The sequence below is a fragment of the Malus domestica genome, chromosome 07 (assembly GCF_042453785.1).
Source record: "Malus domestica chromosome 07, GDT2T_hap1".
Lineage (NCBI taxonomy): Eukaryota > Viridiplantae > Streptophyta > Magnoliopsida > Rosales > Rosaceae > Malus > Malus domestica.
Genome location: NC_091667.1, coordinates 33,443,832 through 33,456,307, shown reverse-complemented (window position 1 = coordinate 33,456,307; position 12,476 = coordinate 33,443,832). Strand labels below are relative to the sequence as shown.

Sequence of the window (12,476 nt, the reverse complement as noted above, 5' to 3'; positions counted from 1 at the left end):
GATTTTCTCGCAAACATAGATTTGTGGAAAACTATAAAACTATTTTCCGTGGTGATATAGTGTTATCTTTCATATTATTCAATCCAAACTTTGAGGCTTTTCTCAAATTTTTTAGTAGATTTCACATTTCTAATACTTTAAATTTAGTTTAATTTCCTTCTTATTCTTATTATCATAATGGGTCACGACAAAAAATAAACCGAATATATTAAAAAACGAATGTAATTATCGAGATGTAATGAAAACCCGAATTTTTTGTAGTCTCTAATTGAGAGTTTAGTTGCCTTAATGTTGTTCTATAGCAGCACGAGATGAAGGCGAATAATAAGACATGTATCTTCTCACATATTATATAATGGCTCAATTGATAAAATAGTCCATTTGTATTTTGAAATCCCCCACAAACAAATAAAAATTTGAAAAACTGAAATAAAGAGCAAAAACAAAAAGATAAGAGCCTCGCACTACTAGAATTATAGTAATAGAACACTAATATTTACACACCATTTACAATTGGTGACTATAGACATTAAGATGGCATTCTTGGCTTTTTTTGGTGTCTTTTTAGTTAATGCCACTAATACTAGTGGCCTTCTAATTTGTGGAGAAAATTTCCATTGTGACAGGAACACATATGGTTATTCTTTAATTTATTAACTTTCTAGTACACATATCTCACCATTTGTATAGTGACACGTGGTGTACCATCCCGTGTACTGATCACACTGAAAAATCTCTTTAATTTTTTTATTGGTGTCCTTTTATTTTTGGTGTCTTTTAAGCTGAGATTGGTGTCTTGCTTTTGTGTAAAAATCTAAATCCTCTCTCTCCCCTTCACAAACGTCCAACACCTCATTCGCTTCATTCTCTCTTTTTTCCCTCTTCTCTTCACGCAACGGCGCCGACAACGGGAGTCGAACACAAACGATAGCGATGAGAACACCAACGACCGTCAACTTGTACCTCCAAAATTCTCTTCTCGTCCTCTTTCCAACGCCCAAGTTAGTTTCATCAAATTCGAAGCCGAATTTCCTTAATTTCAAATCTAAGAAACAGTAACCGGGGGTTTTCCGGCCAATTTACGGTCAAGCTTGCCGGAATTGAACTTGACCCAAGAGGTAAAGATGATCCTCTCCTCGTGGGCTATCCCTCAATGTAAGTTCTTTTCCAAAATAAAAGTGTTCAGCTTTTGGATTGATTCTAGATTTTAAATCTTTATTCCATTTTCTGTATGCATGTCGAAGATTGGGGACGAGGAAGGTGAATCAAGGTTGTTTGTGACCTGGGCCGAGAAGAATGGAAGTTTTTGTAGGTCTTAGTTGCTAGAAGAGGCGAGGAAGAGCGTGCCGAAAAGTGGGAAGGTGATGCATTTTGTTCAGGCGTTTGAGAAGTTGCTTTCGATTCCGAGCTCGAAGGATTCGGATGAGCAGAATGGGGAGGAGGAAGCGGCGGAAGAGATTGGGAAGAAGGTGGTGAAGTGGGCATTACCCGGATTGCAACCTCAGCCTAAGGCGTCGGAAACACAGGTCTCATCTTATTCGTTTTTCTCGTCGGACTTGTTCTTGACGTCAGATAATCTTGGTCTGGATTGGCGAACTTTAGTCTCTTCTTCTTGGGATGGAAGTCTGGGAAGGTTAGCAATTATACTTGATTAAGGTTAGCATGAGAATTTGATGCACATCAGGTGTTTGTTGTATGTCCTGACTGAGTTTGGTTGTGCTCTTTTGACTAAACAGTGTCTCAAACAGGACTTTGAATTTTGAGGGGGGTGCAAAGGAGCCGAAGAAATGTGAGTCTTGTCCTTACTGTTTTTACATTATTTGGAGATTGAAAATGATTAACTAACCCAGGTTACCTCTGTATTCCGGTTTGAATTTCAGAGCTCTGAATCTTCTAGCACAATCGGATAAGGGAGATGGAAGAAGAAGAAGCAACAGAGAGACACTAGCGCTAAGCCATTCAAGCTAAGAATAGTGGTAAAGTGTTAGATCCCACATCGCCCAAGTGTGAGAATCCTGTAAGCCTTATATGTACATTCCCATCTCTACTTAGCACGAGGCCTTTTGAGAGCTCACTGGCTTCGAGTTTCGTAGGAACTCCGAAGTTAAGCGAGTTCACGCGAGAGCAATCCCAGGATGGGTGACCCACTGGGAATTTCTCGTGTGAGTTCCCAGAAACAAAACCTTGAGGGCGTGGTCGGGGCCTAAAGCAAACAATATCGTGTTATAGCGGAGTCGAGCCTAAGATGTGGTGGGGGCCCAGGCCGGATGTGATAATTTGGTATCAGAGCCAATCTCTGGGCGGAAATGTGCTGACGAGGACGTTGGGCCCCTAAGGAGGTGTATTGTAAGATGGGTGACCTACTGGGAAGTTCTCGTGTGAGTTCCTAGAAACAAAACCGTAAGGGCGTGGTCGGGGCCCAAAGTGAATAATATCGTGCTATGGTGGAGTCGAGCCGGGATGTGGTGGGGTTCGAGCGGGGATGTGACATAAACTGTGCTGAAAATGAATGGTATCGAAAAGCACTTGAAAGTTTACTTGGTTTACGTTGCTTCTAACTTCGTTTTGTGATATCATTGTAGGAAAGGGGAAGAGTTCACGAAGAAGCTACAAGAGATGATGATGGAGGAGGATAGACAGCGGAAACCAATTGCTCAGGGCCTCCCATGGACAACTGACGAACTAGAAGTATAGATACCAATTCAAAATCACATGAAAATGACTATATTTAAGTGATTTTATTGCTATTGCAAGACAGACAAGACCGAACCACTAACTTGTATGCATATCTTTGTATTTGTCATCTCAGTGCTTACTGAAACCTCCGGTAAAAGAAATAACAATACCAACAGACCTGAAGCTCCACAGTGACATGCGGGCAATAGAGCGAGCAGAGTTTGACCATCAGGTGATTTTGAATACATCATACTTAAGAATATGCGCTTTGTCTCTATATTTTCAATCACTCTCAGCTTAGTAGTGCATATGAACTCTATTTGAAAAAAATTGTTTTCAGGTAGCATTTGGGAAATAAGTTTTGACTCGAGTTTGTAGAATTAACTTTGTGACATCATCCTAACATGTAAATTACTTGTGGGGACAAATTTTGTAGTATCAACTTTTCTATTTGCATCGTAACATGCAATAATCTTAACATGAAATGAACAACTGTGAGATATCTATAAGGAAAACTTCATGAAGTTGCTCTTCTTAAATATGTTGCTTGGAGATAACAGATGTATATAAGTGTTGGTATGTTGGGCACGTGACAATGAATTGCCTTTCTGAATTTGCTTTTTATGTGTGTTCACCCATCAGGTGGCAGAGAAGATGAGCCTGTTGAGCAAAATAAGATGGAAAGAGAAAGACCGCTGAAGGTAAAGAGTTATTGCACTTGAGCAATTCAGTTATTGAGATGATTAAGCTCTTGGAAACAAAGGGTTCGAAGACTTTTTAAAGTTTGGTTCCAACATTTGTACAAAATTGTATAAAATATCAGTTATGCAAATTTATAGTTGTATTCTTACATTTTAATGATATTACAATTTGTTTTCTCACCAAAAACAAAAAAAGAAATATGATACTCCAATTTGGGTGCCCACACAGGGCATCCTTTTTTTTAAAACACAATTTGCAACTTTGCCACCAATGTGAATTAGGGTGGCAATGTTTGCAGATGCCACCAATGTAATAAGGGTTTCCGTTGTTACAATAAAGTCCTCTACATAGGCCATGTTCTCTTATTTAGTGGTTGTTTGGTAGCCATTGAGGTTTGTCACCAATAAGAGTGTCCACACTTGACAATAGACACCAATGAAAAAAGTGGCTTTTAGCCAAAATTCTAGTAGTGTCGACGTCGATAAAATATCCCATTTGCATGTAAATTTTATATCCATGTCCAGCCTTTTTTGTTTATTGTATTTCCAGTTGTCTTGGTGCAGATTAATACACTATTTTATCGTTGCATAATTCCATCCACACTCCACAGTACCACAGAATCAACGGGTATTAGGGACTGTTGAATGGATTCCACGGCATGCAGAGTCAGATTGATGTAGCATCCCTCCTCTCTCTCCACCACGTAGGTCCCACGTCGATTCAATTTTTGGTAGATTTTGTGGTCGCTTCACTTTTTGGATAGAGATAGTTGAGCAATTTTTAATTTAAACCAAGATTAGGGATGCAACCCTAGAAGGAACAATATTTGGAGTAGTTACCTCAATTGATACGGGATCATATCAGATATCAGATAAATTATTTATTTATTTTAGCCACTAAATTAATTTAGACAATAAGAGGATGATAAGGTTTGAATTCATAACGTAATGGGTTAAAAATTCAATAATTTACCACTACAAAAAATAAATTTGTCTTATTATTTTAGGCAATGATATAAATATGAAGTTTATCAAATAAAAATGTATGATGGGGCCAGTAAATATCTGATTATTAAAATTAACATTGTCTACCACTTAGTACTACGGTCTAGTAATATTCATCTTCATTTGTAAGTGAAAAGTCTTAGGTTTGATTCTTGCTAAAGACGAATTTGAACCACATTATTGATAGTCCATAGTGAGGCTAAGCCCATCCAACTCATCTTAATGTAGAAATATCGATTGTTTAAAAAAATACAAAACCAATATTGTCAAGGCAAACCACTTAGCCTAATATCAAATAATGTTGCAATGTCTCCTAAGGACCAAAGAAAACTCTTTAACTAATAACCGTCAATTGGGATTTTCTGGCGCATCAAATGTCAGTGACGAAGTTTGGAGTATGAAAGTCAAAGAGCCGTTGTACGGACAACAATTAGAACGACTAATGCTAGATTTATTATATTTTTCATACTACATTTGTATTATTTATCTAATAGAAATAGAGTCACTAACACATGTGAGTTCTATTTCTATTAGAGAATAACATTTTTTTTTTGGTATAAAAAAATGATAAGAATAACATTTTGTAGTTATAATAACAATTGGATAATGAATGCCCCAATAATACACACTCAAACACGCCTTGGCAATAATTGACGGGTTCATAATTGATGTGAACAAAGTCACTTGAACAAGCCAATAGATTTTCAATGTTTGAGTATGTACATTGGAAGGTAAAACATTGTCTTAAGTTTTAATAAATTTGGAGTGTGCATTGGAGGTGGTTGAAGTTAGAACTTAATGTCATTTTTCTTGTTGGAATACCTTATTAGCGTGACCTTTATCTTAGACTTAAATCTTATATTGAAACTCATAAGTTTCATTTGAACTCAAAAGTTATATATATATATATATATATATGTCTTCACTTTGTAGTGCATAGGAGAGCAATTATTTTTATTCTCGTACCTATATTTTTATATTTATATGTAGAGCTTTTATTCGTATACCTATATTTTTATTTTTATATTTATATTTATGTCTAAACGTAAAGCACATATCCAAATCTTTGAGACTAAATTTGGATTAAATATTTGAGTATGTGGATTTGAAGTGTTAACCTTGGAATGCAATGATTTCGGGTTTTGTTGCACTTGAGTTCGATTCCCTTGCAATTGTTTATGAGGTGAACTAGCATTTTGGGCAGATGAAGAATATGGTCTCGACATGAATGATTGCGTCACTTTCACGCCAAAGTTAGGCTTTGGCCACAGGGTTTTAAGATTTAGTTTGATTTAGTATGAATGCAAGCCTTTCTGCTTATTGTTGCATAATTCCATCCACAGTACCTTTTCTTTGTCGATCATGCACAGTAATTTGCTCTAAAGAGATTTAGGTGGAGCAAAGGGAGTCGGTAAAAATGCTTTAAGAATGGGGAATTTTTTATTTTCTTACTGTTCTAAAATGCTATTAAAATTTAGGCTATGGCCACGAATTTTGAGGAGGCGGCTTGTCATTGTGACATTTTCTTCAATAGCCACACATGGGGAAAAACCGTGGCTTTTGTCGCTTGGGAATTTGATTGCATTTTCGTTCAATAGCCACACTTGGGGAATTTGAGGCGGCGGCTCGCCACCATTGAGTTAGCAAAGGAGTGGAGGATTCCTTTTTGTTAAGCTCCGCGGTAACAAAACAAACAGAATGAGAAGCCCACCAAAAGTAATACTATTATTACTTAAAAAACCATACAGTGGAACGGAACTTGCTTATTGAGTTATGACATGTAAATAATCCCCCCAACACCCCACCCTCTACATTCTACTAACAATTTGATCATCAAAACCTGTCTTCGTCTTTACAATTTGAACATCACCTTGATGGCATTACCCCCACGAGCACTTGTTGCAAACGCTTCTTCCACCTCCTTCTCAGTAAATCCAAAACGGTGTGTGATAAGCGGCTTCACGTCAATCTTCCCACTTCTCAAAAACTCGAGGCAAAGCGGCCATGTGTTCTGGTATCGGAAAACTCCAACAACGTCAACCTCCCTAGCAGCAGCGGGAGTCAGAGGCACCGTCATCACACCGTGTCCCATTCCTACAAGGCAGACTTTTCCGCCGGGACGAGTAGCATTGAGGCCGGTCGACATGGTTTTGTTGAAACCCACACAATCGAAGGTCACATCCACTTCGGAGATCATGGCTTTTTTAATTTCGGCAACTTCATCATCTAAATCCTCCATTTTTGTCGAAACTTTCACGGCTTCATCAGCACCGAGAGACTTTGCCATTGCTAGACGCTTGTCATCCATATCCACAATCACAATTCTTGGTGCCCCGAAAGCACGAGCGGCTAAAACTGAAACGAGACCAATAGGCCCTGCTCCGATGATCAGGACAGTTGTCTCGGGACCAACATTGGCTCGCCGACAAGCGTGAACCCCAACACTCAAGGGCTCACACATTGCCCCTTCCTCCAAACTCACGTTTTCCGGCAATTTAAAGCACAGATCCGCAGGGTGCACAATCTGATTAGCCAAGGAACCATGAACCGGTGGGGTGGCGAAAAACTTCATATCAGGGCAAAGATTATAGCGGCCTCCCTTGCACTGCTGGCACCGTGCGCAGCTGATGCCAGGCTCTACCGCCACGCGGTCACCAGGCACCAAATGCTTCACCTCGCTCCCAACTTTGTCTACGATCCCGGCACACTCATGTCCGATTACCATTGGCTCTTTAACCTCAAAATCCGCGCATTTCATGGTCTTGAGGTAGTGAACATCACTTCCACAAATGCCGACAGCCTTGATCCGAATTCGAACATCATTGGGTCCTAAAATTAAGAAATCCCAACAAAACAGGGGAGCAAGACGTTAGCATCAATACAACTAAGAAAACCGAGAATTAAAAACAAAAAATTGAAAACCGAAGGAAAGAAGGACGGAATTAAGAACAAGGAGAGAGATACATACCGATACTGGGGAGCTTGAAAGGTAGGATCTTGATGGTGTTGACATCAACAAGCCAAGCAGCCATGTTTTCCTGCTCAACAGGTTTGGCTTGTCTAACCATGCCATTGCAGGATTGGCCTCCCTTGCCCATTTTTTTTACTCTTCTCTGGTTTTTTATTTCTGGAGTGTTTGTTTGTGTTTGAAAGACACAAACTTCTTCTCCTCCAAATAAAATGAACACAGAAGACACAGAATACACGGACTTGTTTGATTTGTTGATGGAAATAGAGTGGATGCGGGTGGTATTTATATGAGTTTGGAGGAGTGTGATCTGTTCAAGTTGCACTTGTACAGCTATGTAAAATTAGGATAATCCAAAACCCAAATATTATCCAATTTCTTTTCCGAAAAGAGTATCCGTTTCGAGAGGGCCGTTAATTCTTTTTTAATTATTTTTTGACGGGTAAGAAATAAGTCATCAAAATTATATAAAAAAAAATGTATGCACATATGTCTAACTGTAATTTGTATAAATATAAAAAAGTTTTATTTAAAGAGAAGAGTCAAGCAATATAAGTAACAAAATGTTCTATTGACAATGCAACAGGTCATACTGAACCTCTCTTTTGAAAAAAAAATTCGAAAGATATATTGCATTTGGAAATGTCCCGTAATTCCATCAATTACTTGTCTATAACTGAAATAACTTTTTTTAGAATGCTAATAACATTTTCGTATCTAATTTGGATATTCCGTGGGTGATATGTTATTATCTCTTGCACAGTTTTGCCAAATATATTATTCGTCCGCTACAATCACACTTTTGGGTATATTCCATTGGAATTGGAATTGGAATTGCTCTCTCCTTTTTGGAGAAACTTGTTTGTGCAATTGTAAATATCACGCCGTAATACTATATAATTGACTTAAATATCGTTGTAAGCACATTTATATATTTAAAAAAATTTGATTTTGGGTGCATAATTAGAGATTTTTAGTGTGTTTAGAACACCGACAAATAGGTTGTATGTTTTTATACAAATTGAGAGATACCTAAAAAAACCGTTTTACCATTTATTTAATACATTTGACATATAATCCGTATTCCAGACACGTTAAAAAATCTCTCCCCTTAACTCGGAAGCAGCCAAATCTAAATCACAAGATGCAAAAAGAGTAGGTGAAGGCCCAAAGTTGAATGAGCGGACATTATGCATTTGCTGAATCGATTCCACGACATGCAGAGTCAGATTCACGTAGCAACCGTCCGTTGTGGTCCCGCATCTTAATTATCTAATTTTCAGTAGTGGTCGAGTGGGTTTGAAGGTTAAAACTAAGATTAGGGTATTGCAACTAAAAAAGAAACATATTTGAAGTAATTACCTGCCTTGATACATGGGATCCTACCGGATAAAATCTCAGATCACTTTTTTTACCCCAAACAAAGCAAATCCTTATTCGTTGAATATTGATTTTCAAATAGTTATCCTGATAATCTTCAATTTGATTAATGTTTTTTTAGAAATGACATTCAGATGATAATTAATAGACGATATTTTTACTGTGAACATACGCTAATTGCATCTAGGTGCATGGATACATGTATCTTTATATGATAATTAACCAAAACAAGCATTTTTTATTATGGTATTTGAACGTTTACTATCCGTAACTTTGTAAATAGGTGTATGTAAATATTGTCCTAAATGGATATGATGTTGATCACTAATGAAGATTAGTAAGGTGTGTAAATTCTAGGATCAACCAGCTCATATTATGGGCTAAATAAATAAACGACTGAATATACAACCAAAAATCTAATCGCTAAAGATCCAACAACTAAAAAGTCACATACATGGGGTGTTATGGTTGTGATACTAGAAAATGGGTGCATTGCAAGTAAATCAACTGTGCTTTGATTTATCTTCTTGTTTTTATTTATGTTTGTAAATGTCTGATTAAGGACAAAAAAGTTACATCCTAAATATCTAATGTTTACTATATATCACATGACTTACAGACAAAAAATTATTTAATTAAAAAAATTAAGTGGACACTCAGTGTTTTGCTAGGGTTATTATAATTAGCTGGACAGTCTCTTTCTCTATGTGGTTGCCAGCCTATATGTTTTCTGGCAAGCATCATACATCGAGTGACTAATTTCCACGTCAAAAATATGTGTGATATATTTTTGGAGCCGTCGAATTTGCAAATGGTCCCCCTTGTTGTTTAACATATGCAGCAGCATGGAAAGTCAACAAAGCGCCTAGTAGTAGTAGTATGGTCAATAATTGGATACCTCCCGATCCCTCCCAGCTGAAAAGAATCCTTGCCGGATTTCTTTTCAGAAAATTCAGAGAATTTCGTGAACGTGTCCGTTCATCATACATTATGATATCAGAAATTATTTTAATTTTTAAATTTTAAATTAAATATAAATGGTACCTAATAAAAACTGATCGCACAATATATAATGAACAAACATCATCACGGAATCCATCAAATTTCAAATCCTCGCCGGATTCCTTCCCCTCCCAGCTAACAGTGACAGTGATAGCCTAACAGGACAGAGATGATGATTCCACGCCGATATACCGTCAACTACGCGTAGGAAACAATTGTTTCTAATCATGCATGTATCCAACATGATAACGTCTCCGTTAACTGGACCGTATGCTTGAAACGAACGATCCACGTTTATGCATGTTTTTTATTTCCATATGATTCGATGGCATATGGCATATGTTGTGGGTTAGGTTTGCCCTAGGAGTGTTCTTACCAACTTCTAGAGAGATTTTTCAGTACGATCAATATACAGAGTGGTATATGATGTATTACTATACAAATGGTAGGATATGTGTATTTAAAAGTTAATAACTTAAAAAATAAAATTTCTCATCATTATATAAAAACACATAATGTACGTACCACTCGTATTCCAGTCACAATGAAAAATTTCTCTTTCGAAGTTGAAATATATTAATTAATTAATTAAACTAGTTTTCGATGGATTTTTCAATGATGTATCCAAAGTAATCATTTTGTCTAGTCGAAAGTGTTTGTGAGAGAATTTAATCAGTCCAAGTGCAATTTTATAATTAAGGTGGAATATGCTTTTATATATATATATATGATAAGGTGGAATATGCTTAGATCCTCTTACTTTAGTTCACTTTTTCCTTTTGGAATAACTCTTATTTAGTTGTTATCAGGTTTATTTTTATTTACGCCTTATAAAACTCGATTTTAATTATATTTTATCTCCTATAACTCAAAAGTCACATTTGTGAATGTAAATTTTTTCTTTCTTGATTGTGGACAAAATTACATCTATAAAACAATTAACACATTAGGGTCCAGACCAAAAGCCTCACGCGCCCACGATGAATGGGGGGCTTTGGCCGAAGAACCTCCGATGCCAAAGTTAGAATTTAGAGAGAAAAGTGTTTGGAGAGTATTGGGAACTTTGAAGTGTGTTGAAATGATCTTTTGGTGAAAATGGGAGCCTATTTATAGGGATAGTGTGGCCGGTCCCCTTTGGATGTTTTTTAGGGTGTAACTTATGGTTTAATGTGTGATTTAATACATTAATTAGGCAATTAATCCATTAATTGGTTAATCAACACATTTTTGGAATAAATATTTTGGGGGTTATGTAATTTATATAGGATGTTTTGAAGGTTATGAAATAATTACCTTGTGGAAAATATAGGATGAGGATAGATGAAATAACTTTGAATTTGTTACCTATTTTGGGCACTTTTGATTTGGTTGAAAGATGATTACCCGCTGCTCACGCGTAGGAACCCCGTTGTACCTCAATGGTATTTTTGCCCTCTTTTGTCCAAAAATCCACGTGTCACCTTGTGATTATTTTTTGCTCCACAACATTTTTACTCTTTGAAACTCAAAATCAATTTCATTTTGATTTATAGACTCTCTCTTCTCCCTGAAAGTCGCCTCCAAAACATATGTGAGATCCATCACCCAATAAGAATATGTCACATTTGCCAATGAATTTAATTATATGTGTTAACCTTTTGTTGACTTTGAAAATTACAGTGCCTAAGTGGCGCGCATGCCGAGTAACTATGAGTAAACATCTTTCTTGTGAATGTAAGCGTACCAACTTGTAATCGAACTCTATAAGGAGAGTAGAAAAGATGTGATGGTCATGTCATATGTGTTGCTGACTTCATCACTTGGGCAACTACGGCCGAGGAAGTAACACCTTTTGGCCAAGAGTTATTGAACCTGAAGACATGGTTGCGTAGTTCACCGCAACGTTTAAGATCTCTTGCACTAGATTCGGTCGCCTCAACTATATTTGGGAGAATATGGGTGCGTCAAATTGGTATCAAGCTGTAGGAACACAAGTACTCAAAGGAGATGAGGGTTTTTATGGTGAAAGTGGTTCAATCGTCTAAATGCCAAACTGCGAAATGCACCTAAGAGGAAGCAATCATAGAACAATTCACTTCGCTGAGAACGTATGAAATGACCTCCCCATCTTCCATTAGTGAACATGATTCGGCCATCTTATCACTTAATTACATATGTTATGTGGGTTAGGTTTGCCGAAGGCCTGTGCTCACCATCTTCCGTTGGCCTCTTATCCTATTTTCCCTTATATTTAAATAGTACTAGCCTCTTGCCACACGCATACGCATATGGCAATTGATCTTTTTATATTTTTATATTTAAATAATTAATTTAAATATTTTTAAAAAATTATTATAAAAAAAATGAATTAAAGACGTGAAACCACCCACTAACGTGGGAGGTTTTGTTTTTATTATTTTTTTTCTTCTATAATTTTAAATATTAAATTCATTCAAAATAAAAATATGGTTAAATACTTTAGCTTCTTTTGGTTCGATTGTAATTTATGAAATTCTTAAAGGGTAATTTATGGTATTTTGAATGTTTCACTATTTTAGGGTACTCACTTATATATATATATATATATATATATATATATATATATATATATATATGAGATAAAGTTTCTAAATGATGTAGCCAAAGTGATTTGTCTAGAAATAAGTGCTTATGAGTTAAGTCAAAAGTCAAAGCAATAACCTAGAATGATGCAATGTATAAGAGCATCGATCTTTAGCAGCCTCGTTTACAAGGCTGTTTGGCTA

At 36.6% G+C, this 12,476-nt stretch overlaps 2 protein-coding genes across 5 annotated transcripts; one reads left to right on the top strand and one right to left on the bottom strand.

Annotated features, from left to right (window-relative positions):
* Positions 1–783: 783 nt before the first annotated feature.
* Positions 784–3,528, top strand: LOC103440100 (microtubule-destabilizing protein 60-like). 4 transcript variants are annotated; one of them, XR_003771193.2, is made up of 7 exons: positions 784–1,155; positions 1,245–1,633; positions 1,737–1,789; positions 1,881–1,976; positions 2,583–2,688; positions 2,810–2,908; positions 3,319–3,528. XR_003771193.2 is itself a non-coding variant. In XM_017333106.3 (7 exons), exons 4-7 carry the CDS (start codon positions 2,442–2,444, stop codon positions 3,373–3,375), a joined length of 333 nt encoding a protein of 110 aa, XP_017188595.1. In that variant the 5' UTR covers positions 784–1,155; positions 1,245–1,633; positions 1,737–1,789; positions 1,881–2,441; the 3' UTR covers positions 3,376–3,528. The 4 variants fall into 4 exon arrangements, 2 of the variants coding, with proteins under 2 accessions (XP_017188595.1, XP_028954159.1); XM_017333106.3 differs by having other exon boundaries at positions 1,881–2,512; XM_029098326.2 differs by having other exon boundaries at positions 803–1,118; positions 1,881–2,512.
* Positions 3,529–6,081: 2,553 nt separating this feature from the next.
* On the bottom strand, positions 6,082–7,609 carry LOC103439704 (sorbitol dehydrogenase-like). Its single transcript, NM_001328962.1, is given in 2 exon segments — positions 6,082–7,211; positions 7,351–7,609. Coding segments are annotated over 2 exon segments (1,107 nt in total). The 5' UTR covers positions 7,481–7,609; the 3' UTR covers positions 6,082–6,234.
* Between the last annotated feature and the right edge of the window lie 4,867 nt (positions 7,610–12,476).